At 48.8% G+C, this 27,245-nt stretch overlaps 1 protein-coding gene across 1 annotated transcript; it reads right to left on the reverse strand.

The window, feature by feature from the left end:
• Positions 1-25,861, reverse strand: LOC309968928 (keratin, type II cytoskeletal 4-like; the record flags this gene model as incomplete). Its single annotated transcript, XM_082850443.1, is given in 17 exon segments — positions 1-182; positions 291-325; positions 579-799; positions 1,233-1,358; positions 1,626-1,790; positions 2,319-2,414; positions 2,736-2,796; positions 3,965-4,179; positions 5,823-6,283; positions 8,811-8,862; positions 15,302-15,367; positions 15,578-15,742; positions 21,117-21,212; positions 21,336-21,396; positions 22,463-22,504; positions 22,506-22,681; positions 25,388-25,861. Coding segments are annotated over 17 exon segments (2,694 nt in total).
• Between the last annotated feature and the right edge of the window lie 1,384 nt (positions 25,862-27,245).

Genomic DNA, 27,245 nt, shown 5'->3' on the forward strand with positions numbered 1-27,245 from the left:
CTATCGGTGGGATCCCTTGGCCAGGGTGGTGGTAGAGATGATCTTGCTGCTGGAACTACCGCCGACACCAACACTACCACCAAACCCAAAACCACTTCCGGAGCCAGAACCCAGGCCAAATCCGGAGCAGCTTCCTAACCCTCCACCAACGCCTCCTGCACTGGCAGCACCCCCAGCTACAGCTGCGGGAGAAAGACAAGGACATGGTCGTTCCAACAGTGCTGGAAACCAGGAATCTCACCCCAAACCGGGGTGAACAAATGGCCACAGCGGGGGCAGATGGTACTTACAGATGCTCACGGCACTCTGGCATTCTCCAGACATTCTGTGGGCAACAGAAAGAGCAGTGAACCTCAGCAAACATGGAGCCACACTTGGTTCAACAAGCAGGTATCAAGCACCCTCCCATCCTTCAGCAGCCAGATTTGAGGCCTGAATGTGAACCTGTTATATAACACCGTCCTGATTCATAACACACCGGCACAGAAGCAAGTGGTCCAGCAGAGGTGTCCCGGACTGGCCATGGCTCTGGACCCTCTCCCTTCCTCCTGTTCCCACCCTGCCTTAGCCCCCCTCACCGGCACTCCTCGCCCTCCAGCAGCTTGCGGTAGGTGGCGATCTCAATGTCCAAGGCCAGCTTCACACTCATGAGCTCTTGGTACTCTTGCAGCATCCGGACCAGCTCCTCCTTGGCCTTCTGCAGGGCGCCCTCCATCTCTGTGCGCTTGCCGTGGGCATCTTTCAGGGCCGCCTCCCCACGCTGCTCTGCACCAGCCATGGATGCCTGCAGGGTCTGGCACTGCAGACAGGGGCACGGGACAGGCGATCACCAGGGTCCTGCTGTCAAGACCTCTAAACCTGTCCCCTCTCCCGTAGCAGCTTTGCTTGGGTTAGGATGTCAGGATTCTGTCTGTCCTTCTCCCCACCTTCCCTGACTCTTATGTATTTTATTCACTCCAGCTAGGGTCCACCGATGCCCCCACCAGACTGATTAGACAAAATGAGCAAAACCAATGAAAAAGAGCCAGGAAAACTTATCTGCTGAGGTTATCGTGTCATGTTAACTAGGATATTGCTGAAAAGATCTGGGTATGACTTATGCAAAGAGCTACAAATCCCCCGCAGACTAGCTCAGGATCTTCTGGGCTGATGCCTTATCTGCTTGTCTACTGTGGAGGCATCTGCCTCAGGCCCCTGGCCCTGTACCGAGGCCGGGTAGAGGCGACACGTACTTGCTTCTTGACATTCTCGATCTCAGCCTGCAGCCTCTGGATCATCCTGTTAAGCTCTGAAATCTCATTCTTGGTGCTCTTCAGGCTGTCACCATGTTGTTCGACTGAGGCCTGGAGCTGCTGGACCTGAGACCCAGGAGACACAGGGAATCATGGGTCAGGGGTGTTTGGGTAGAGTCTATTCTCAAGTGGACTCAGCAAGAATAGCCACAGGTGGCAGGAATGATACAAAATGTCATGCTGTCTCCAGGCAGACCAGGATCAGTGCCACCCAGAAGAACCAGTTTTGCCCCTCACTTCTCTTGGGCTCGAGCTGGTGCTCATCTGCTCACAGACATCAAAAGCAGAGCCCCAGAAGCCACTCTCGGTCCCTGAGAGACCCCCAACACCCACCTTGGTCTGGTACAAGGCCTCGGCCTCGGCCTTGCTCCTCTGAGCGATGTCCTCGTACTGGGCCTTGACCTCGGCGATGATGCCGTCCAGGTCCAGGTTGCGGTTATTGTCCATGGACAGGACCACAGACATGTCGCTGACATGGGTCTGCATCTGGGACAGCTCCTGCAGGGAAAATGTCTCACATCAGGCCTCCTGGAGAGTCTTCCCTAATCTCTGACACCAGAGACCTGCCATCACCATGGAAATGGCCATGCCACAGGCTCAGATGGAAGCCAACTTGGCATTGCATACAGAGAAGGAGGAGGGGTAAATTTCTATGTAGAAATCAAGTGGTTGGCGATATCTCAAGTCAGAAAAGCAATGCTTGTAGTCCCTACTGCTCCCTAAGCTCCTCCAGGTCAGGGGGCCCTGAGTATGTTACATGGAAGGGAAGGGAATGGATCTATTTCACCAGAGAAATGCTAGACAGCAATAACTTCTGTCCCATGCAATCTTTAGACCTAATCTTCTAAGACAGCCTCTGGTTTTGAGACCTCTCAGTTGAATCTCTCACTTCAACCCTTTCTATCCATGACCTTGCTGAGAGCCCACGGCCCTGAAGTAAGGGAGCTGGAGTCCTTTCAACGAACTGTCAATTCCGACCAGCAGCCTCACAGATGGAGGAGTCCCTTCCCTGAATGGAGTCCTCACCGCAGCATAGAGGACCCTCAGGAAGTTGATCTCATCATTACGGGCCTCCACTTTGGCCTCCAACTCCGCCTTGTTCATGTAGGTGGCGTCCACGTCCTGCAGAGGAAGGGGGAGGATAAGAGACAAGGTACAGGCATTCCAATAGGGGGCAGGGAGTGTTATGTGACACACAAGGTAGCACCAGGTGAGGTGGCGGGGGACTAATCATTTGGCCTATTCTGCCCCTAAAGCCACTGCAGACATGGAAGTTAATTACCCAAATGGGCTTTTTTTTCACAGCCTTAATTCATAGTTCAGTGACATCTGGATAGTACCAAGTGGGGTGGAGATGAGAGGGATGGACCAAACCCATGATTCAAGCCAAAGGCCACTCCTGAGGGAAGTGGGAGCACATCCCTACCCGCCTTCAACCCTTACCTTCTTTAAGACCACAAAGTCATTTTCAGCAGCTGTACGTTTGTTGATCTCATCTTCATACCTAGGGATGGGAAGATGCAAAAAAAAAAGACAAGGGCTTCCCTGGTGGCACAGTGGTTGAGAGTCCGCCTGCCGATGCAGGGGACGCGGGTTCGTGCCCCGGTCCGGGAGGATCCCACATGCCGCGGAGCGGCTGGGCCCTTGAGCCATGGCCGCGGAGCCTGCGCGTCCGGAGCCTGTGCTCCGCAACGGGAGAGGCCACAACAGTGAGAGGCCCGCGTACCGCAAAAGAAAAAAAAAAAAGCCCCACAGTGAGCTACTGTTTCTCACTCTCTCCTGCTGGTTTTCAAACATCTAACTACCTGGAAAAATCCATCTAATTGGCTACATTTTCCCACGTTCATACAGATATTCATTCTACCTACATTTATTGAGTAATTACAGCATATGAGGTACCAGTCTAGACCCTAGTTTACTCAGAGAAGTGAAAACCAAATTTTAAAAAGACTGTTTGCAAGAGATAGGATGTGAGGAGGAGAACCAGCAATGATCTGGTCGACTTTATTTCCATAGAAGGGCTGTCCTTTGGCCATTGGGTGGATTAAATTCTCAGGAGGGTTGCCAATACTCCAGTTCTTTTTCTTTGGTGTGAGGTGAATTGAGAGAGGGACCTGGTATTTTTCTCAGCTCCATCCCATAATGAGCCTAATAAGAGTTACTCTGCATTCAATGTTCATTTTATGTCCGGCACTATGCTACTAGCTCTCTCTATCTCATTTAATTTCATTTAATTCTCACAACCTATAAAGTAGAACTATTATCCCCATTTTAAAGATGATGAAAACTAAGGTTCAGAGAGGTTAAGCAAGTCACCCAAGATCACACAGCTAGTAAGTGAAGGAATCAGTATGCCAAGCAAGTCCATCTATCTCTACAGCCTGTATTCTTCTAACCCTGCTGTATTACTTTCCATCTGTTTGGTTTTTTATCTTATTTGTATATGGCAAGCCCAGCTCTCTGAATACATCACTCATTTTCTGTTTGGGGCAACTTAGGGTTACTAGACCTCACCCCATTAAAAAAGTGACCATGTAGAAGCATGGGAACAGACTGGAGGTCCTCCCTGACCCTTTGGGGTCTCTTCAGAGCCTGAGATTCTAAATGATGAAGAGGAACCCGGGGGGCCTGGGGCATGGCTGGGCAGATTGTCACATCCCCTCCCCAAATACTTGGCCTTGAAGTCCTCCACGCTGTCCTGCATGATTTTCAACTCATACTGCAGGCCTCCTTTGTTGTTGGTCAAGGTATCCAGCTGCTTCCTCAGGGCACTGAGGTAGGCCTCAAACAAGGGATCAAGGTTTTTGCTGGATGTGGTTGTCGCCTGCTGCTGAAGGAGGTTCCACTTGGTCTCCAGAACCTTGTTCTGCTGCTCTAAGAACCGCACCTGTATTTAACACAGGGACCAACCGACAGATGAGGGCCTGAATCTCTGGCAGGAGGGCTGGCCAACACCATCCCCGTCAATCCAAGCTAACCAGGGAGCCCAAGAGCCATCCGAGTAGGGCCACCACGTTGCAACTCCAGGCATTATCTGCTGGGGTCAACATGGCGGCCCCGCTCCACAGCAGCAAGTGGGCCACGTGTGTTGGGGAGAGCAGAGCAGAACCCAAGCATCGGGGCCTGACTGTGCAGCAAGAACAACTTCCCGACCACAGGGATCCAGAGGTACTGAGAAGGGATGAGTTGCTGAGAATACTGAACTTCTATGAAATAATAAAATAAAACAAACTTAGGAGATACAACCACAGCCTAAGGGCTATTGCATTCAAAGTGATCCTGACCCAAGGCAAAGGAATGATAAATTCACTGAAGATGTTTTAAACAAGCTTTCTTCTAAATGGACCTGGTGTGTCCCTGTGAACCTGTGCACAACTGAGTATAAATACTTAAGATCAAGCCCTAGACATATTCTGAGTCTCATAGACTCACTGCTGCAAGAGGACTTCCCTGAACTTTCCCTCTAGGAAGAGATCTAGCCAGATAAACCAGGGTTTGGCATGATACTTCCACTTTAGGTGCTTCAGAATTGTAAGAAAAGCTGGTAAGGGTGACTGATCACAGTTTGAACTTAAACTGATGATGGGAGACTAGACAAGGAAGCACCCAAGCCTTGGTCTTACTTTCACATCTATAGGTCCTAGAGTCACAATAAAGCCCTTTTAAGCTGCTATGGGTTAATTCAAACTAGCAAGAAGAGCAAATATTCCCACTCGATCTACTCCCAGATTGTTCATTCTTGCCCCATCATCTAAGAGAAGTAAGACTTCGATGCACAGAGAACCAGGGCACCCTGGGCCAAACGTGCTACAGCCATCTATTCAATCATTCATCTTTGGATTAATGACTCTCTGGAACTAATCTCTTTGCTATCATCCATCATACAGCAGCACAGCATACAGCAGAAAAGACTTGAACCTCCAGACCTTGCATGGAGTAGGGAAGTGGACTGCAAAAAGGAAAATCAGAGAGCCATCCCCTATCCTCTTCAAACAGACCCAGAATGAGCAATTTTGCCCAGAATCAGGAGGATGAACACAATGACCTTCCAAGGTCCTACCAGGAACTCTAATCTGCCATTAGAGTCACTCCCTTTCTCATTTGGGAAACCAGCCTGGTTTTCTTCTGCTCTGACAACAGAAGTGTCAGTCGTTACGCTATTATATTCACTATAATTAATTAACTATTAAATTATTAGCCATATTATTTATGAAACCAAAATCTGAGAAGAAGCAGGGAAACAAGGAACCCACTTTATAGCTGGGGTGACTGGACCCAGAAAAGCTGAATGATTTGCCCAGTAACACATAGCACGTCAGGAAATCCAAGTACTGAACTGCTTTGAGCAGCCTGTTTTCCCACCAGTCACAGGACAAAAGAGAAAGAGTAATGACTCTTCTTAACCGGGTGGGAAACAGCGGCCCAGAGAAGTTCACAGTTTTCCCAAGTCCGCAGCAGGCTCAGGTCTGAGATGCCAGGACTCAGAAACCCTGACTTCTACCACCTTATCTGACCAAGGGGCCGGCTCACCTTGTCAATGAAGGAGGCGAACCTGTCGTTGAGGGTCTTGATCTGCTCCCGCTCCTCGGTCCGGACCTTCTGGATCTCAGGGTCAATCTCCAGGTGGAGTGGCGCCAGCAGGCTCTGGTTGATGGTGACCTCCTGAATCCCTCCAGCAGGGCAGACAGGGAAGCCAGCACCGCCCCGTCCACCAAAGGAGCCACCGAATCCAAGGCCAAAGCAGCCAGCCCCCAAACCTCCAGCAGCCCCAAACCCAGCGCCTCGCCAGCAGCCAGCCGTGCCGATGGAGATGCTCTTGTTTCCCCCGAGGTTGCAAAGGCTTCTGCTACTGAAGCCCCCGGAGCAGGAGCCTGTGCCCCCAGACATGGAGATAGAGTTGAAAGCAGGCTTCTTGCCTCCACCTACGATGGCTGAGCCACAGCTAAAGCCCTGGGGCCCGCCTCGGACGCACTGCTGTCTGATGAGCATGGCTGGAGAGAGAGGAACACGCTCAGAGCTGTCAGGGAGAAGCGAGAAGGGCCAGGCCACTGACTGCCACAGCCGTAGCCTGGGTCTCTTATATGTGCAGGAGAGCAGGGCTTGGTTGCAGGGGCATCAAGGGAAAAATCTGAAACACCTCTGGGCTTGGCCTTTGGCACTGGCCCATCCTTCTTACACCTGCTGAACATGTCACAAACACACCTACAGAAGTCATTCGGAGGGCATGCTCTCCGCCGGGAGAAGCTGAACCGGTGATGCAGGGCCTCCTGGGTCACAGGCCCCCCACCCACTGTACTCCCATCTCACCAGCCTCCAGGGGCCTCCCTGCTCCAGACAAGACAACCCATCGCTCTGTCGCTCACTCCACAGAATTTGGAACCTGCAGGCCTGACTTCACATGCATGCTCTGCAAACCTGAAGCAAGTCATTCTCTGGGGCTCAGTTGCTTCACCCATAAATTGAAAATACTACAAATATTTTCCTTCACCTCTGTCAAGATCCTGAGATTAAGAAGAATGAGTGCTTTGTAAACCGTCAGAGGCTGCACTGTTATTTGTCACTTTCATTACTCTTCTTCCGTGTGCACTTGGCCCCATGTAGTCATACAAAAGGGGAAATCCATATTCCAGCCTTCTAGCCTTCCAAACCTAGATCAAGACTCACCTCGACTTGACACACAGTTATTGAGAACCTACTGTGTGCCAGGCATGGAGCTGGGGACAGAAGAAAGTTGACCCTGCCTTGGGCCGTCAAGACTTGCATTTCTTCTCGGGGCTTCCAGTCTGGGTTGGCAGGATTCTAGGTCAGCGTTCTCCAGGCTGGGTCCTTATTGTGCATGCCATGCTACTCAGTTTGCTGCCCACTTGTTTTCTTGGCTCCACCGGAACAGGCCATGGTCTGTTTTCCCATAATGGTCCCGGCATTCAGGGTAGGAGCTTGGAACTTTTTGTTCCAAGGTGCTGGGGACCCCTTTGGCAGAATGGTGAAACCTATGAGCCTCTGCCCAGAGCAATGTTTTCAAATACAAAACCCTAGTTTTAAGCTCGAACTTAAATTCTTCCTCACTGAGTGCAACAGATCTGTCTTCAAATCCCACCTGTTGCCACTAACTGGCTGTGCAGTCTTGGGCAGGTCACCTAACCTCTCTGAACCCATTCAACCCATCCTCTCATCTATCATATGGGACGCCTGCCTCATAGACCGTGAGATGAGGTATCTACAGTGCCTGGTATGTAGTAGGTCGGTAGGCATTCATTCTTATCCTGCCCGGGCTTTGCCATTGCCACTTCTGAGGAGAAATTAGATGAAACCTCACCCCTCTTCTCAATCTCTAATGAGACTGCTATTCTGAATCTGGGGAACAGCAGTGATGAGGGCCTACATAATTCCCACAGGCCTGAGCTGACTCTGACGGAATGAAAGCTGGCCACCCCAAAGATGATCAAGCCATCCCGTGCAAAGAGAGAGAGCAGGGCGGGCCCATGGGGTGAGAAGAGGGTGGTCAGTGGATGCAGGTCTTGGGGATCGGGCTGCAGGGGAGGCTGGACTGGCTGGGAGCTCTCTCCTCTGGCCAGCTCCTCTCTCCCCACCTCTACCCTCATTGCCTCTCCCTGCCCTTCTCTTCCCTCTACCTCTGAGCTGCACCCCACCCTCTGTCCCCATCTACTTCAGCCTTTGCTGGGCTCTCCCTGCCCCTGCCTAGGTGGCCTCTAAGTAAATGGAGAGTGGGTGGAAGTGCTGTGGCAGGGAGGACAGGAGACCCCCTGGGCCCCATCAAATGTCCATGGGAGAGAGCCCAAGGGATGGTCCGTCCACCTGTAGTAAGTGAGCGTTCTAGAGCCAGGACTATCTCCTACGAGGGACAAGGTTGAACATCCTCTCATCCTTTCAATGAGTATTTATTGAATGCCAACTTCATGCCAGGCACTGTACTGAATGCTCTATATACATGTGGTCATGTAATCTTCCTAAAAGCCCTCTGCAGTCAGTATCACAACCGTGTTTACAAATGATGACTTGGAAGCCCCGGAGAGGAGAAGTAGCCCCCCAGGGTCACACAGTAGCATGTGGTGGAGCCAGGACCCGAACCCACATCAGTCTGCTCGCAAAGGCTCTGCCCTCCCTGGGGGTTGATGAGGACTTTCATGGGCTAGGAGGAGGGTTTGCATCTGCAGGGTGCAGCCTCAAGGCATCTCGTGATGTGTCCATTGTGTCTTGTAGTCTATAGCTGTGACACCCCAATACTAGGAGAAAATGTTGTGTCCTTAAGTTGTGTCCAGTGCCTAAAACAGAAAGCCAGCGGGGGTGGAAGGGACTTTAAGGGAAATAATCTATAATATAAAATCAATCTTATTTTATGCCTGTGGGGCACCCAAACCAAGGAGCCCCAATTGATGTACTTCTCATCAAGCTAACTCTAAGTTGAGGCAGACGCCATTCCTAAGATAAAAATTTAGATGAGGGAAAGCCCGCCTTGCTTTCCATGTAGAAAGAACTCTCGTATAGAGCTGCCATCACGTGCTGGACGCTGGGTGCTTTTCAGGTAGGGGTTCCCTTCCTCACAACAACCCTGCAAAAAAGAGGAGTTGTTATGCTCAGTTTAGAGCTACAGCCGCTGAGGCTCAGAGAGGTTATGTAAGTTGTCTGAGATCACATAGCTAGGAAGTGGTGGAGGTAGGAGGCCAGTCCTGTCTGTCTAACATCAAAGCTTGTGACCTTAACCTCCGCACCACAATGCTGTATATCAGAATCTGTAGGAAAAACAACTATACAGCAACTTGACAGACTTGTAGCTTGTGGTGCATCAGAGTAGCCACGGGGTCCCGGCCAGCACTCTGCTTGTTCTGTCCTTGCTTTTGCCACAGGACTGGTTGTTTGGATCATGTGGCCCTGTCCTTCCAAGTATCCAATAATATAGGACACTGTCCTGAGGGGCCAATTCTGTGTCCTCCAACTAAGTAAGTCCAAATTAACTAAATGACAAATCCTATAATAAACCCAAACCAAACAGGAAGAAAGCTCTGGACTAGAGCCATATTCTGTGGCTCTATTATGAAGTCAGAATTGCCAGAGGTTCACAAAATCCTCAAACGGCAGCCTGAGAAACTGAAGGCAGGCATGCCTTCAGTGTGCAAGAGAGCGTTGACCCTCGAGGGAGAGAGGCAAAGAAGAGTTTCCATCCCTGAGAAAGGGAAGGTTTCCTCCTGCAGCTCCTGGGCCAGCTCCTGGGTGACTCCCCCTGGCAGTGACAGCTAAAAGCAGGTTCCCACCCCACCTCCACAGTTCCACTCTTAACCTCTGTGACCCTTCCTCAACTGGCAGCCGTTCCCCATCTTGTCAAAGAAGGATGAGCCGCTGACAGGGGTGTGGAGCGGAGCGGAGGGTGTGTTTGCCTAGGGTTTTCTGGGTCAGGGAGGCAAGCCCTTGCATTCAGTCCTGGGATTACAGGGATCCCAAGTCTTTTAGCCCCAAACCTGGTGTGTGGTGTGGGAAAGCACCTCCGCCTGTCCTGACCGGGTTGTGCCCTCACCCCGTTCAGTCAACCAGCCTCAGCAGCCCCAGAGTCACTCTGTGGGGAGCCAGAGCCAACTTGGGGATCAGAGACTCTGCAGAAGAGGACCAGTCAGCATTTCGGCAAGGGGACAGTGAGGGCAGAGAGAGGGTGGGGAGCCCTTAGAATCGGGAAGGGGGAGTCTGTACACAAGGTCCCCCCTTTCCCAGGGGTAGAGAGCATTCTTGGTCTCCCCCCACTTCCCGGGCATGTGTCAGCAGGGGTTACCCAACATGCTTTGACAGCAAAACCATTCTTGTCATCCAAAACATATGCACACGGGCTTCCCTGGTGGCGCAGTGGTTTAGAGTCCGCCTGCCGATGCAGGAGACACGGGTTCGTGCCCCAGTCCGGGAGGATCCCACATGCCTCAGAGCTCCTGGGCCCGTGAGCCATGGCCGCTGAGCCTGCGCGTCCGGAGCCTGTGCTCCGCAATGGGAGAGGCCACAACAGTGAGAGGCCCGCGTACCGCAAAAAGGAAAAACAAAAACAAAAACAAAAACATATGCACAGCCCCATTTGAAAACCAAGTAAAAGAAGAGATGCTCTGATTGGTGCAGAGGAGGGAACCGTGAACCTTCTTACATGCTGGCCTCTCCCTGGACCCCCTGAGAGCAGCCCCTGGGGTCCTGAGGCTCCAGGAATTCAGCATCAAAACCCCATGTCCAGGCCATTCCCAGCTTTACACAAGTATTTCTAAGTAACATACACATCATTAGTGGATCTTCATGGTCCATAGTATAATCTTTGAGTTTTGTTACTTGATAAAACTGTTTCTATTTTTTAAGCCGTAAATATAATTTCAATAAAATTGTTTCTCTGTTAAGATATATATATATATATATATATATATATGTATAATTGAATCTCTTTGCTGTACACTTGAAACTAACACAGCATTGTAAATTAACTATACTTCAATTTTTTAAAAAAATCTGATTACCACCTGAAAAAATTTGTTTCTTGTTCTACTTTGTCATTAGCAAGTTCTTCCCCTCTCTCAGCTCATTTTCTCACCTATAGAATGAAACGTTTGGGGAATTCCCTGGCAATCCAATGGTTAGGACTCCATGCTTTCACTGTCCGGGGCCTGGGTTCAATCCCTGGTCAGGGAACCAAGATCCCACAAGCTGTGTGGTGTGACCAAAAAAAAAAAAAAGAGAGAGAGAGAGAGAGAGAGAAAGAAACGTTTGGACTAGATTGCCTCAGATATCTCTCCAGCTCCAGTACCCCTGCTTCTCAATTTCTTTTTCTATAAAACAGCATAACCCAGTTGTTGGGCTCTGGAACCAAGCTTCTTGGATTGCATACCCAGCTCAGCTACTTACTAACTGTGTGACCTTAGACAAGTTACTTAATCACTCCGTGCCTCCGTTTCCTCATCTGCAGGATGGGGATGAAAATAGTACTTCTCTCATAGGCTGCTGTAAAGAGTGAATCAGGTGGAGAGTTGACAGGAGTACAGTAGGCAGTGAGCACTCAGTAAATACTAGTTATTATTCCTATCAGGGGTGCTCTATACTCCATCCCCCTGAGAAGAGAAAGCTCACTGAAAGTATGACTGCCTCCCCAAGCGGGGGACCACCTAGGTGGTGGAGTTAATTTTGCTAAGTGCTAACCTTTGTGTTCCTAAGCTGTGGTTAGGGTTTGGCTCAAAATCCCTCTGCTGGCACTCCCACGACCCTGGTGGAAGTTTCGTGGGGCTTGTCTGGTCTCTTTTAGGGAGACTGAGTGACCAGGCTAAGAGTGGAGGGGGCATCAAGAAGGGTCCCTTCCATCAGGAACTCTAAGGCTGCCAGAGAAGGGAGGGGCACATTGATTTGGCAGCAGGGTTTGGGGTGTGGCAGGGCACAGGGCTGGGAAGTCAGTCAGTTGGGGAATTACTTGGGTAATTAATTGACCGAGGCTCAGAGTAGGGAAGTGTGGAGATGAAGAGGGACAGGGGTGACTCCTAGAGACACAGTGGAGGAAGGCTCCATATGATTTGGCGAGTGACGGAAACAGGTAGGACGGAGGTTGCCACTGTGAAGAAAGGGTGGAGAGCTTGAAATTGGCAGCCCTGGCTACCACTCACCAGCTATACCACTGCAGGTGTGAAAGTTAACTTCGGTGAGCCTTAATTGCCTCACCTGCAAAAAGGGGTATCATTTGCCCCCTACTAAATTCTGGGGCTGCTGTGAAGGTCACAGGCAAAGTAACATATTTGTGAACCACAAAGTCTAATTAAAATGTGGATTTTTTTCCAGTTTTATTGAGATGCAGTTGACATTAAACACTGTATAAGTTTAAGGTATACAGCATAATGACTTGACATATGGATATACTGCAAAATGATTACCATAATAAGTTTAGTTAATGTCCATTACCTCTTACAGCTACAAAAAAATTTTTCTTCCTTGTGGTGAGAACTTTTAGGATTAACTCTCTAAGCAACTTTCAAATATCCCATACAGCATTTTTAAGTATAGTCAGCAAGTTGTATATCACATTTCCAGAACATATCCTATAACTGGTAGTTTGTACCTTTTGACCACATTCACCCAATTTCCCCACTCCCTATACCCTGCTTCTGGTAAGCACAAATCTGATCTCTCTTTCTATGAGGTTTTTTGGGGGGGTTTTTTTGGGTTTGTTTTTGTTTTTAGATTCCACATATAAGTGAGATCATACAGTATTTGTCTTTCTTTGTCTGAGTTATTTCATTTAGCATCATGCCTTCAAGGTCCATCCATATTGTAGCATTGGCAGGATTTCCTTCTTTCTTATGGCTGAATGATATTCCATTTTCTATATAAACCACATCTTCTTTACCTGCCAGTGGGCACTTAGGTTGTTTCAAAGTCTTCCATGTATTGTAACTAATGTTGCAATGAAGATGGCACTGCAGATATCCCTTCAACATAGTGATCTTGTTTCCTTCATATAAATACTCAAAAGTGAAATAGCTGGATCTTATGGTAGTTCTATTTTTAATTTTTTCAGGAAGCTCCACACTGTTTTCCATAGTCAGCTGCACCAATTTCCATTCTCACCAACAGTGCACAAGGGTTCCTTTTTCTCCACATCCTCACTAGCATCTGTTACTTCTTGTCTTTTTGATGATTGTCATTCTAACAAGCATGAGGTGATACCTCATTGTGGCTTTAATTTGCATTTCCCTGATGATTAGTGATGCTGAGCACCTTTTCATCCTTTTCATGTACCTGTTGAATATCTTCTTTGGAAAAGATGTTTTTTTTGGTCCTCTTCCTTTTCGGATTATTTGGAGGTTTTTGCAATTGAGTTGTATGAGTTCTTTATATATTTTGGATATTAACCCCCTATCAGGTATGTGGTTTGCAAATATTTTCTCTCATTCCATAGGTGGAACTTTCATTTGCTGATCATTTCTTTTGCTGTGCAGAAGTTTTTTAGTTTGATGTATCCACTTGTTCATTTTTTAATTTCTCTCTTGTGCTTTAGGTGTGACACACCTCAAAAATTATTACCAAGACCCATGTCAAGAAGGTTTTTCCTGTTTTCTTCTAAAAGTTTTATGGTTTCAGGTCTTAAATTTAAGTCTTCAATTAATTTCAAGTTGATTTTGTGAGTGGTGTAGGATAGGGGTCTAGTTTTATTCTTTTACATATGAATATCCAATTTTCCCAGCGCCATTTATTGAAAAGACTGTCTTTTCTACATCGAATATTCTTGGCTCTCTTGTCAAATATTAGTTGATTATACATGCATGGGTGTATTTTGGGCTCTCCATTCTATTCCACTGGTCTATGTGTCTGTTTTTATTCCAGGACCCTACCGTTTTGATTATTATAGCTTTATAATATAGTTTGAAATCAGGACTTGTGATGCCTCCTGCTTTGTTCTTCTTTCTCAGGATTTCTTTTGCTATTTGGGTTCTTTTGTGGTTCCAAAGGAATTTTAAGATTGTTTTTTCTACTTCTATATCAAATATCATTGGAATCTTGACAGGGATTTCATTGAATCTATAAATGGTTTTGGATAGTATGGATATTTTAACTATTAATTTTTCCAATCCATGAGCACAGATATCTTTCCATTTATTTGTGTCTTCTTCAATTTCTTTCATGAATGTCTTACAGTTTTCAATGTAGAGACCTGTCACCTCCTTGGTTAAATTTATTCCTAAGCATTTTATTGTTTTTGATGCTATTGTAAATGGGATCATTTTCTTTATTTCTTTCTCAGATAATTTGTTGATAGTGTTTAAAAACACTATAATTTTTTTTTTTTTTTTTTTTGTGGTACACGGGCCTTTCACTTGTTGTGGCCTCTCCCATTGCGGAGCACAGGTTCTGGACACGCAGGCTCTGCGGCCATGGCTCACAGGCCCAGCCACTCCATGGCATGTGGGATCTTCCCAGACCGGGGCACGAACCCGTGTCCCCTGCATCGGCAGGCGGACTCTCAACCACTGCACCACCAGGGAAGCCCCACTATAGATTTTTGTATGTTGCTTTTGTATCCTGTCACTTCACTGAATTCATTGATTAGAGCTAACAGTTTTTTTGTGGAGCCTTTAGAATTTTCTACATATAAAATCATGTCATCTGTAACTAGAGAAAATTTTACTTCTTCTTTTCCAATTCTAATGTCTTTTATTTCTTTTTCTTGCCTGAATACTCTGGCTAGGACTTCCAGTACTAGCTGAGTAGAAATTATGAGAGTGGGCACCCTTGCCTTGTTCCTGATTTTGGAGGAAAAGCTTGTGACCTTTTACCACTAAGTATAATGCTCTCTGTGGGCTTGTCATACATCGTCTTTACTATACTGAGGAACATACTGAGATATGTTCCTTCTATACCTACTTTGTTGATAGTTTTTATCATGAATGGATGTTGAATTTCATCAAATGCTTTTTCTACATCTGTTGAGATGATCATATGATTTTTAATCACATGATTTTTTTATTTTTCATTCTATTAATGTGATGTATCACATTTATTGATTTGTGTATGTCAAACCAACCTTGCATCCCAGGGTTGAGTCCCACTTGATCACAGTGTATGGTCCTTTTAATGTGCTGCTGAATTCAGCTTTCTAGTGTTTTGTTGGGAATTTTTTTGCCTCTATATTCATCAGGGATATTGGCCTGTAGTTTTTTTCCTTGTAGTGTGCTTATCTGGCTTTGATGCTAACCCCATAAAATGAGTTTGGGAGTTATCCTGCCTCTTGGGTTTTGGAGAAGTTTGAAAAGGATTGGCATTAAATTTACCAGTGAAAATTTACCAGTGAAGCCATCTGGTCCTGGAATTTTCTTTTCTGGGAAACTTTTGATTACTGATTCAATCTCCTTACTAGTAATTGATCTGTTCAGATTTCTGATTTCTTCCTGATTCAGTCTTGGTAGGTGGTATGTTTCTAGGAATTTATCCATTTCTTCTAGGTTGTCCAGTTTGTTGCATATAGTTGTTCATAGAAGCCTCTTATGATCCTATGCGATCTCATTCGTGGTGTCCCTCAGGTTGTCCCCATGCTTCCCAGCTGTCACCTGCAGCTCCTTGTACTGGAGGCAAAGAAATGACAGTGAGCTGTCAGATTGTTCCAGGCCCCCATGGGTAACCACTGACCCCTGGGCCCACCCTCACAGCAGGATGTGTAGGCTGGATGTGTTTGGCCCCGGACCTCCAAGGAGCCCAGTTGCCCAGGCCTCTCACAATGGGGGAAGGTCCTGGTGCGGGCCTAGCCCACATCCTTGGACTGGCCATTCTCTCACCTTGGTCTGGTACCAGGCCTCGGCCTCAGCCCTGCTCTTCTGGGCAATCTTCTCATACTGGACCTTAACCTCGGCGATGATGCTGTCCAGGTCAAGGTTGCTATTGCTGTCCATGGAGAGGATGACACTGGTGTCAGACATGTGAGTCTGCACTTGACTCAACTCCTGCAAAAACAGAAATAGCTGTCACCAGTGCCCATGCTCCAGGCCAGGGGTCCCCAGGTGGCATCAGGAGGCCTGTGCTCTCCCCCCCAGGCTCCGCCCTAGAAGGAAGCTACAACTGCCAGGAAAGGCCTCAATCTCTCCAGCTGGAATGGGGCTCCCAGTTTTATAGACATCTTTCTTTGTGTGGATTTGCAGGCTTCCAAGAGCTTAAAGAAGGGGAAAGGGAATGTGTGCTGACTGGACTCCAGCTGGTACCAGGCCTGAGCCAGCACATTCACCTTTAATTCTCAGAACACCCTGTGAGACAGGCAGGGCCACAGCTGGCCCACAGGGTGCTTCTGTGCAAATTAGAAAACAGCACTCCTCTGGACAGAGGCAGCCAAGTATGGGCCTGATTCAAACGCCACTCTCTGCTCAGGCATTTAACAACTTGCATCACCATTCACAGTGGTCCTGACATAGGCAGGTGAGAAACAAGGCTTGGAGAAAAGAAGTGACACATCCAGGGTCACAAGATCCAAGGTCATCCAGTCTGACCCAGCAGGGCCCAGCCTGGAACCAGTCAGGTGAGTGCCCAAAGCCCAAGTGTTTTCCTCTGGAATACACTAATTATCTATAGTCCATGCTGATGTTCTGGACCCTCCCTGTGTTTCCAGGACCATCAGCTCTCACACCTAAAACGACGTTTAAAGATGCCGAGAATGGTATGTTGGGCTTTGAGACCAGCTCTTATCACTAGGTCATGACTGTGTTGACTCCCAGTTGGGCTCTGCCTCTGTCTCTCCCGTGGTCCTTCCTGCCCTGGGCTGCAGAAAAACTGCCCCAAACCCCAGCTCTGATCAAATCCCTCATCCACTCAGTGCTCCTCAGTGGCTCCCAAAGGGAAGAAAGTCTTCCGCCTCAAAGTCAGTACCTTCCAACATATTCTGGTCTTGTCTCCAACTTTGCTCACACGCTGCCCTTCACTGCTGCCAGTGGGATTACAGTAGATAGAAGAATGGCAAGAACAATCCACATTAGTGGACGTTTCCTGTGATCAGGCCCTGTGCTAGGCACTTGACAGGTACTAACTCATTCCCTGCCCTTTCCCAATGGCACAGAAAGCAACTTGCCCAAAATCACAAACTATTAAGCAAGGAGCTAAGTCTCAAACACAGGAAGTTTGACACCAGAACCTGAGATGATACAGACTAAGATGGAGATGGGCATAAAGAAAGAAAGAACTACCTCTTGTAATAAACTACAATGGAAAAGAATCAGGGAAAAAAGAATATATATATATACCCGAATCACTTTACTACACACTTGAAACTAACACAATATTGTAAATCAACTATACTTCAATTAAAAAATAAAATTATAAAAAAAGAAAGAAAGAACTAGCAAAACCAAAACTGACATCTGTATGGACATAGATTTAAATTCTCAAATTAGATTCTCTTTTAAAAGGTGAAATGGGTTGGGAGGGAGAGGGGGCAGAAATCCAATCACTAAAATATTTATGGTTTAGTGAAAAGACCTGAGCTCTAGGGACTTCCCTGGTGGTCCAGTGGCTAAGACTTCGCGCTTCCACAACAGGAGGCGCAGGTTCGATCCCACATGCCACGCAGCATGGCCAAAGTGTACTAGAAAAAATTAAAATTTTTTTCTTAAAAAAAGACATGAGCTCTAAAGACAGACAAAGCTAAGTTCAAGTCCCCAGTCTGACATCTACCAGCTGTGGGACCACTGTCATCACTAAGCCTCACGAGGCCTCAGTCTCCTCTTCTGTAAAATGGCCGTGATAATACCTTCCTCATGCAGTTGATCTGAGGATTCAGATCCATACGTGGCCCATGGTGGGAGCTCAGTAAAATGAATCATTTGCCCAGACTTCTCCAAAAGTCAGTCAGGATACCCGTGAGGCATGTGCCACAGAAAAAGTCATTCTGTCACAGTCGTGCGTTGCCAGCATCATCTTGCAGCATCACCCGTCACCCTCCCCAGCTCAGGGTCCCTCTACAGTCCCATGCCAGAGCATGGTCCTGAGGAAAATTAACTTGGAATTTTTAAGACAAGGAGGCAAACACTATCTACCAGACACCATCAAGAGTGGATAAAGGTGTTCTTGCTAGGACTAGAGGATAAAAAGGTCAGGCTTTCCAAAGAAAGAGCTAATGCTAGTGGAGAGAGAAGAACTCTGTGGATTAAAGGTGTGAGCTCCTTAGACATCTGGGGCCCTGAGGGGAGGGAGCACCCACGCATGGGAAAAGGAGCCAGAGGGGCGAAGTGAGGGTACTGGAGCTGGATCCCGGAGGGAGCCCCCGGACCAGAGGGAAGCCACGAGGTAACTTTCCTGCCCTGTACAACACACCAGGGATTGGTGGCTGGCCTTCTGGATTTCCTTGAGATCTGGCTTGACCAAAACCAGACCATGAAATCAATTACTGAGTGCAGTGTTAGCCATCACGCCTGGTATGCAAGCAAGGGAATGACTGCTCTGGCCTTCACTCCTTCCCCCGCAAGGAGGTGCCCACAGACATGGGGAACTCTGACAGGAAGTGACCCTGGCTTGGTCTCAGTTCGCCTTCCCTGTTCATCTCCTCATCCATTTCTCCCACACACTTGACGCCAGGTCACCTGCTGCTCCCCAAACACACCGTGCTCTTTGGTGCCTCCGCGTCATGGTGCAGGCTGGGGCCCTGGCTGGCAGACCTTCGCTGCTCCTCCTTCAGAAGTCCCGCCCTTCCTTCAAAATCCAACACGAATGCTGTCTCCTCTGAAATGCCCCCAGACCTCCCAGGGAGGGTCAGCCACAGCCTGCTCCATGCACCTTATCCCTGTCCCAACATGGCTCTCATCACATGGTAACCCACAAAGGCAGACTGTCCTTCTGTGGTCGTGTGGAAGGTATTCAGCCACATGTGTCAAATGGACAGGGAACAGCAAAGGAAGGGAAAGCTTTTTGAGAGAGTAGGAAAGCTAGTTCCTACCCATTCAGAGAAGAGGAGCTAGGCACCCTTGACCTGTCCTAAAGGAGAGTCCACCCTAAGAGAGGAGAATAAGGAAGCTCCGGATGGTGAATGCCCATCAGTGATCCCACTAAAAAAGAAACTGGGGAGGCACCTAAGAAATCAGCATGATGGCACAGAACACTCCCCAACAAGCTCATCCCAACAGGCGTGTAGAGATGTTTGAAGGGGAACAACACAGCCAAGGGTGTACTTGGAAAAACGCTAAGGCCAGTGGACAGGGGTCATTAGATAAGCTCTAGGTGTGAAGAACAGGGAGGTAGCATTGGGCTAACCCTACAGAAGACCCAGGCAAAGCCAACAACTCAACTGCTATGTCATTTGCCCTTTCCCATCAAGAAAACAGTCATCAAACTGGAAAGGGCAGGATGCTTGAGAAGAAATGGAAGCCAAGACAGACACTGAGGGTATGAGAGACCTTGGCCTTGTTGGGAATCTCAGGGGTCCAGGCCAGAGGCACAAATCCTAGGACCCCATGGCCATGGCCAAGGAAATAAACACCCCTGGAGATCCATGAGAAATATAGACAGTAGAAGAGTTTCCAGAGCCTGAGACATGAAAACGTCCTCATTTTCAAAGGGGAGAGATTTAGACTTCTCCAACTTAAACTTGATATCAATCTCCTATGAACCTCTAGAATGAATTCTAAAATGTGTGTGAGAGGCATGGAGCCAGCAAGATTTCCCTAAGGAAAAGTCAAACCCAATAGATCTTATTCCACGGCTGTGTTACCAAACTACTAAAGGATGCCACAGATGCCATTTGACCAAGACTTTCTTTGGAAGACGGATTTTTTTCCCCTCTCTTTGGAAATGCTTTTTTTCTGACATTCTTAAAAATAAGACAGAAAAATGTGGGCCAAATGATGCCATGGTTAACTGGATTTTAAAATAACTGAGCCTCTTGAAACACAAATTATTTATTAGTGGAGTGATGAGATCAGCCTGGTGGGAAGGCACCAAGGAAGATCTAGCTCTTGGACGAGGACTCTTTTCTTGGCTCTGTCTGCCTTAATGTGTTTTATCAATGATTTACACTGAAATGTTGTAAAATAATTAAACTGAAAGTTTATCAGGTCTGCAGATAACCCAAAGCTGGGGCGTCAGTAATATATCCACTTATCCATTTGGACACCTCCAATATATGGATAGGAGAATCAAGTTTCAAAGCACCCACAGTGACCTAAAATGATGAGATGGAACCACAATAACATTTCACAGGAAAAAGGGGAATCATTAACTCTTGCGTTCAGTTTCAAAAATTCAGCTGCCCAAATACAGGAAGTTGGAGGACAGGGGATGCATGTCTCACTTGAAGGCATTCACGTAAAAAAACCCAGGGAGCTTTGAAGGGGCAAACATTGTGAAATGGCTTCTAAAAATAACACGTAAACTAGTACAATATTAGGCTGCAGGAAGAGAAGTCTGTATCTGTAACCTTCCTCCCCGCCTCTCTGTTTTCTGGATTCTGGACTAAGGATGCTGTTTCCCCAACTTTCTCACATGCCATAAATGTCAGTTCACTAATCATCCCGACCACTAAATTGTTGTCATATGACAGACATGTGGCACATGGAAGACAATTGGATACGTGCAGCCCAGAGGGCAGAATCAGGGCCAATCAAGAGCAGAAGTCATGGGAAGAAGATTCAAGTCAGCTTTCCAATACGGTTGTTCAATAATGGAAATGCCTGCCCTAAAAAAGAGTGAGCTCCCTGCCTCTAGAAGTATTCAAGTAGAGGCTACGTGCCCCCCGTCAAGGATATTAGAGAAAGGGCTCTTATTCTGAGCATAAGGTTGGCCTTGGGCTCCCTATTGAATCTAAGAGTCTATCATCAACTCATGTCAAGTTCAACCCTCTTACCTTGGTCTTCAAAGCCCCCTTGTTTCCTGGGACCCCTCGTAGATTCTGTGATCTACCTGCTACCCACACCTCTCCTCCTGCTCTCACATGGAATTTCAGTCCCCACCCTCTGTCCATCTCTGCTCCTGTATCCCTTGCTCCATTACAAACTGGGCAACAAGGGGAACAGTGTAACAGTCCAAGGACCAGGTTTTAATTTCAGAACTGCCTCTAACTAGCTGTGTGACCATGGGCAAGTTACTCAGAGCCTCAGTGTCCCTGACTATAAAAGGGAGACAATAATAGAACCTATATTATGGAGTTGTTGAGAGGATTATGTAAAAAGCTTAGCTCAGTTCCTGGCCCATCATAAGCACATAAACATGGAAGCGAGTACTGATCCAGGTCCAGGTGCTGTATTCTATCAATTAAGTTGCACTAGTGAATTCTGATCAGACTTCCAGGGGGAATCCCCAAAGCTGTATGTGAATGTAAGTATCCCTGTCCATTGGCTATCTTACTTCTGCATAAAGATGCCTCAAGACCTCCATCTCCTCTATCAGGATGTCTATCATGCCATGCAGATCCATTTGGCCCATGTATGCAGCACCCACATCCTGGGGGCGAGAGAGAGAGCAGGGCGGTTGGCTCAGCCCCCAGGGCTCTCGCCTCTCTCCGAGTCAGCCCAGCACCCTGGCAGCCGAAGACCACCTGCCCGCACTCCCTGCCACCTCGTTCACCTTCTGGAGCATCACAAACTCGTTCTCTGCGGCAGTGTGCTTGTTGCTTTCATCCTCATACCTGTTACACAGGGAAGACTCAGCCCAGGCTCCGCCCAGTTCTGCCTTTTAAGACATTGAACTCAGTTGGCTTTAAGGAAGCCCTGATGGGTCCCACAATGGCCAAGAACACCTTTGGGGAGCAGTTCTGTAATGCAGCTAACCAATGAAGAAACAGGGATACAGTCTTTAAACATTCCTCCCACTTCCTTTGAGGAAATGAGCACAGTATTTGTGCAATAATATGGCAATTCAGAGCAGCCATCTCTTTGGATCAGCGCCCTTGGGAGGCTTTATGGGAACAGGTTGAAGATGTGTCAACAATGATTAACCTTTGCGTTCACTTTCTACAATAGGATGTCACTGAAAACACCAACTTCTCTTCAACTGCTTTTGCAGAGAATTTAAGGTTTAGAAATTGCCAGTGTCAAGCAATGGGAAAAGATATGAAAGTTTATACCTTAAACTCACAAATATACAGACCAACCAATCATAATATGTGAACCTTATTTGCATCTTGATTCAAGCAAACTGTATTTTTAAAATTTATGACATTTATGGAACAATTGGAAATTCAATTGTTGATTGGATAGTTGGTGATACTGAGGATTATTGTTTCAAAAGATTTAGGTGTTCTTAGGGCATTGTGTTTGTGTGTTATTAAGTCACGTTATGCAGATGAACTATATGAATATATCCAGTAAAAATAGTTGTGAATGAAATGACATGATGGCTGAGATTTGCTTCAAGACAATAAGGGAAGAGGAAAAGCGAGTGAGTAGGGGTGTAGACAAAATAAGATTGGCTATGAGTAGACAATTATTAAAGTTGGGTAATGAGAACATAAATGTTCATTACACTTTTCTCCCTACCTTATAATATTTTTTCATCTTACAATAGTACACAGTGTGACAATCCTCCAGGAGGCAATGGGTCCAGGACCTGAGCCCCCGAGGGAAGCAGCTCTGTCTGGACACTCCCCCAGCTGGGTCCCTGGACCCAAGAATAGGTTGGCCCTCTCTGGGGAGATTTCCCACGCTGACCCTTCCCCATCCCCACATGGCCCCAGCCTATCCAGCTCTCCTCACTTGCTCTTGAAGTCCTCAGCGAGATCCTGCACGTTCTTCAGCTGAGTCCAGCCTCCCCTGCTCGCTCTGGAGGTTGTCCAGCTTCCCCCATAGGTTGTTGATGAAGTACTCAAAGAGGGGCTCCAGATTGTTCCAGATGATGCCCAATTTCTGGCCCTGCTCCTGTAGCATCGCCCACTTGTTCTCCAGCACCTTGTTCTGCTGCTCCAGGAACCGCACCTGAGCCAGAGCAAGAAGGGTGGCTGGCGCCAGCCCCAGCCCCAGGAGGGACCAAGGACCTGGCCCATCGTCACCATCTGTCTTGACCAGGACACCACAGGGCAGTGCAGGGCCTCTGTCTTGCTGTGGAGAGGAGTTCCTGAGTGAACAGTCTTTGCTGGAAAAGACAGTCCAATCCAATGACGAGGACTCTAAAGAGTTAATAAACATAAAAGCCCAGCTCCGGAACTTCCCTGGTGGCGCAGTAGTTAAGAATCCGCCTGCCAATGCAGGGGACATGGGTTCGAGCCCTGGTCTGGGAAGATCCCACACGCCGCGGAGCAACTAAGCCCGTGCACCACAACTACTGAGCCCGTGCTCTAGAGCCCACGAGCCACAACTACTGAAGCCCGCGTGCCGAGAGCCCATGCTCCACAACAAGAGAAGCCACCGCAATGAGAAACCCCCACTCAGAGCAACTAGAAAAAGTCCACATGCAGCAACAAAGACCCAACGTGGCCAAAATAAATAAATAAATTAAAAAAAAAAAAAGCCCCGCTCAGTCAGTCATTTACTTCCTGACCCAGGAAGAAGTCAAGTCACTTCTTCCTGGGTCTCCCTTTCTCACTTATCCTGGGTAACTCAAACTAGACCAATGTTTCTGAGCCTCAATTCTGCATCAAAATCAAAATTTTTAATGCAGATACATATATAGTATACGTGTATATATAGGTACATATGGATATATACAAATATACATACAGAAAGAGAGAGGAAGAAAGCAAATGTGACAAAATGCTAAAAATTGGTGGATCTGGGTGAAAGGAAATATAGGAATATGTTGTACCATTATTGCAACTTTTCTGTAAATTTGACATTTTTAAATTATTTTATTTTATTTTTTTTTTTTGCGGTATGCGGGCCTCTCACTGCTGTGGCCTCTCCCGTTGCGGAGCACAGGCTCCGGACATGCAGGCTCAGCGGCCATGGCTCACGGGCCCAGCCGCTCTGTGGCATGTGGGATCTTCCTGGACCGGGGCACGAACCCGTGTCCCCTGCATCGGCAGGCGGACTCTCAACCACTGTGCCACCAGGGAAGCCCCACATTTTTTTAATTTTTAAAATATGGATGTCCAGCCCTATTTCTACAGACTCAGAAGGGTGCTCATGGCGTGAACTTAATGGGCCCCCAGGGGGGTTCTCTGCCCAACCAGGATTCCAGGATACCAGACACGGACAACCTGTCAGGCCCCAGCTCCCAGACCATGGTTCTGAGAGTCTGAGAAGGTTTTGCTTGTTTGACCTCTGAGACAGTCCCACAAAAGAAACAAAAGTCACTAGGGGAAAAGGTGAGGAGGTGGGCAGAACAGCTTGCCTCACCCTTTGCCATCAGGTCTCTCCAGATCCCACCTCCACAGCACCCCAGGCCCACAGTCACATGGCCCCAGGGCACTAGGCAGCAGTGACAAAAAGACCTCTTTATGCCACGAACTTGAGTCCCAGGGCTACCTCTGCCTCCAAGTACCTATATGATCCTGGGCAAATCACTCAACCTCTCCAGACCTCAATTTTCTCTTCTTAAAAATGGACACACGGGACTTCCCTGGTGGTCCAGTGGTAAAGAATTTGCCTTCCAATGCAGGGGACGCAGTTTCTATCCCTCGTCAAGGAACTAAGATCCCACGTGCCGCAGGGCAGCTAAGCCTGTGCGCCACAACTAGAGAGAGAAAAAAAAAACTGCACGCCACAACTAGAGAGAAGCCCACATGCCGCCACCAAGACCAGACACAGCCAAAAATAAGTAAATAAATAATCCTTCAAAAAAAAAAAGGAACACACTATCACTAGACTGATTTCTAATGAGACACTGTGGGTATCATATGAGAAAGGGGACATGAATATCCTTTGGGAACCCACAAATCACTGAACCAAGGTATGGTCATCCACCAGGATTTTCCTCATCATGGTCCCACTGCCTGGGGGGGGCTCGGGGTAGAGGTAGACAATGCAGCAAAGTGGACCTGGAAATGCCAGAGATTACTACAAGAGCTTCCCTAGTTGGCCTGAGGGCAAGAGGAGGAGTCAGGACACTCCCGATCTGGGACAGATCAAACTGCATATCCCCGGGTCATGGTGACCTGGTGACCACCATGCTCATTTTCCACCCCAAACTGAGCTCCTTTGTTGGAACAGCGAGGAAGAATTGGAGAAGGGAAAAGGAGACTTCCCCTAGGACCCCCCCCACCATTGTGTCCTGATCACATCTTTGTCCTTAGACCTCCTCCAAAACCAAGAGAACAGGCAACAGATGGGGTTCCTTGGAGACTTGACACTTGAGCCCGTTTTCCCAGCTATAAAACAACAAGAGGCAGTGAGGGCCACCCCACTAAGAAGAGCAATGAGGACAATTCGCTGTTTAATTGGGGGACAAGGCTGCCGTGTAACCCCATTAATGACGACTATAAGAAAGGCTGCAACACGGTCAAGCTAGGCTGGGCCAACAGGCCTCGTGAGTGGACTCGAGATTCACCATCAACTACAGTAAAGACGGTCCAGCCATTCGGGTCCAGGCGTCCCACGCTCAGGCCAGAAGTGCTCCAAAGGTCATTCCATCCACTTCAGGCCCCAGTGCACATGGGCTGCACCAGCCTCCACCCAGCCCACCCTCTCTTAGGGGCCTGGCTTGCACTCCATGGCCCCTCCCTGCCTCCTTCCACCTCGGCCCACCTTGTCGATGAAGGAGGCAAACTTGTTCAGGGTCTTGATCTGCTCCCGCCCCTGGGTGCGCACCCGCTGGATCTCTGGGTCGATCTCCACACTGAGGCAGGTCAGCAGGCTCTGGTTGACAGTGACCTGCTGGATGCCTCCAGGAGGACAGGCAGGCCCGAACGTCTGCCTGCCAGCCCCCGGGCCCATATAGGCCCCACCACCAAGGCCGAAGCCTCCCAGGGCCTGTCCAGATGAGGTCCCTCCAGCCACGCTCACCGAGATACTCTTGCTGGCCCCCAAGTTATAGAGGCTCCGGCTGCGAAAGCCGCCTGTGCTGGGGCCACAGCGGGCCCTCCCCCCGCTGCCACCACTCCGGGACGCGGTCACCCAGCTGATGCTGCTGGGGGCCCGGGAGCCGCCCCCTCCGCTGGCAGAGTGAGAGCTGAAGGCCCCTTTGGTGGAGTACGTCTGCTGAGACACGGAGGACCTCATGGCTGCAGCAGGGCTGGAGTGCAGGCCGGGAGAGCTGGGAAAGAGCACGGTGAGCTGCTGGGCCACTGATGGCTTTTTTATCTTTTCCCAGCTCCTGGGCTCCACAGACACTCCTGCCCCATCGCCCCTGGAGAGAGGGAGGGGCCCTGTTGGTCAGGGGAGTCTCCTCTCCCATAGCGGGAGGGAGGGGCTGCTCCCAGTTATTGCCTGAGCTCCAGAGCTGGGGCTGAGCCGAGACTGTCTGGGGCAGGATGCCACCTCCTTCTCCCCCCTGGGGCGCTCCTGACTTGGAACAGGATGATAGGGGCTGCCATGGCCACCGCCACCACGCAGTGACTGGCTGGCCTCCTCCCACCCAGGCTTTGTGGCCACCATCAGTGGGGCTCTGTTCTGGGGTTGGTCCCAGTCCCCTGTGGTAAGCCAAGGCCCCAGGGCCCAGGCTGTGCGGTGGTGAGGGCAGAGGCATTGGGCAAGGGGCTGTGGAGAGGGTGCCCAGACCTGTTCCAGTCCCACCTTCCCGGCCCATGGCCTCGGTGCCTCCTGGCAGGTCCAGGGTGTAGGGGCACAGGTGACAGCCTGTGGTGGCAGGGGGCAGGCAGCCTGATCTTTTGTCATACGCTGGCAGACTGTCTGCTCGGTGGAGATCCTGTGCTGGGCAAAGGGGATACAAAGACAGAAGAGGGTCCCTGCCCAGGCTCCCGGGAACTAAGATTCCTCATGCCACACAGTGCAGCAGAAAAAAAAGAAAAAGGAAGACGTAAGTGTCCAAGAAAAGCCCCAAGAGGCCTATGGACACCCCAGTCTTCCCAGCCTGCGGAGCCCCAGTGCTCAATCCAGAAAGGCCAGGGGGTTCCTCAAATCACATCGCAGAGTCTCCTCCACGCCCATTCACCTCAGGCTGCTGGGACCAAACATATCCCCAAGGGAGAAATGGGAGACATCAGTGTTAGTCAAGTGTTAGGACGAGGGAGTTTTGAGGACCTGAGTTAGAGATGATTCCTCCTCACCCACCTTAGCTTTCAGCAAGGAAGGGGCACCAAGAGGAGAGAGACTTGCCTGAGGAAGGAGCAGAGACAGCACGTGCTGTGGTCCTCACACAGCTGCCAGGGCTAGAGCTGGGACTCTCAGCAACTGTGTCCCCAGGATCCCAAAGGAAAGGACATGGGACCACCCCCACAGGAAGGCAGGCAGAGAGCGGGCCACTCCAGGAGGCTGTGGGATCCTTTCTGGGCCTCTGGGAGGCTACAAATGGCTCCCAGTTGCCTGAAGGAGTTGAACCCAGCCTCCCATGGAGGATGGGGGTGAAGGTGCTCACAGAACTAGTCCCTTAATGCCCAAGAAGGATTCTTCTCCCTGCTTAGAGTTAGAACACCAGGCACTTGGG

Source organism: Leucopleurus acutus, assembly GCF_964270905.1.
Source record: "Leucopleurus acutus genome assembly, chromosome: 11".
NCBI lineage: Eukaryota > Metazoa > Chordata > Mammalia > Artiodactyla > Delphinidae > Leucopleurus > Leucopleurus acutus.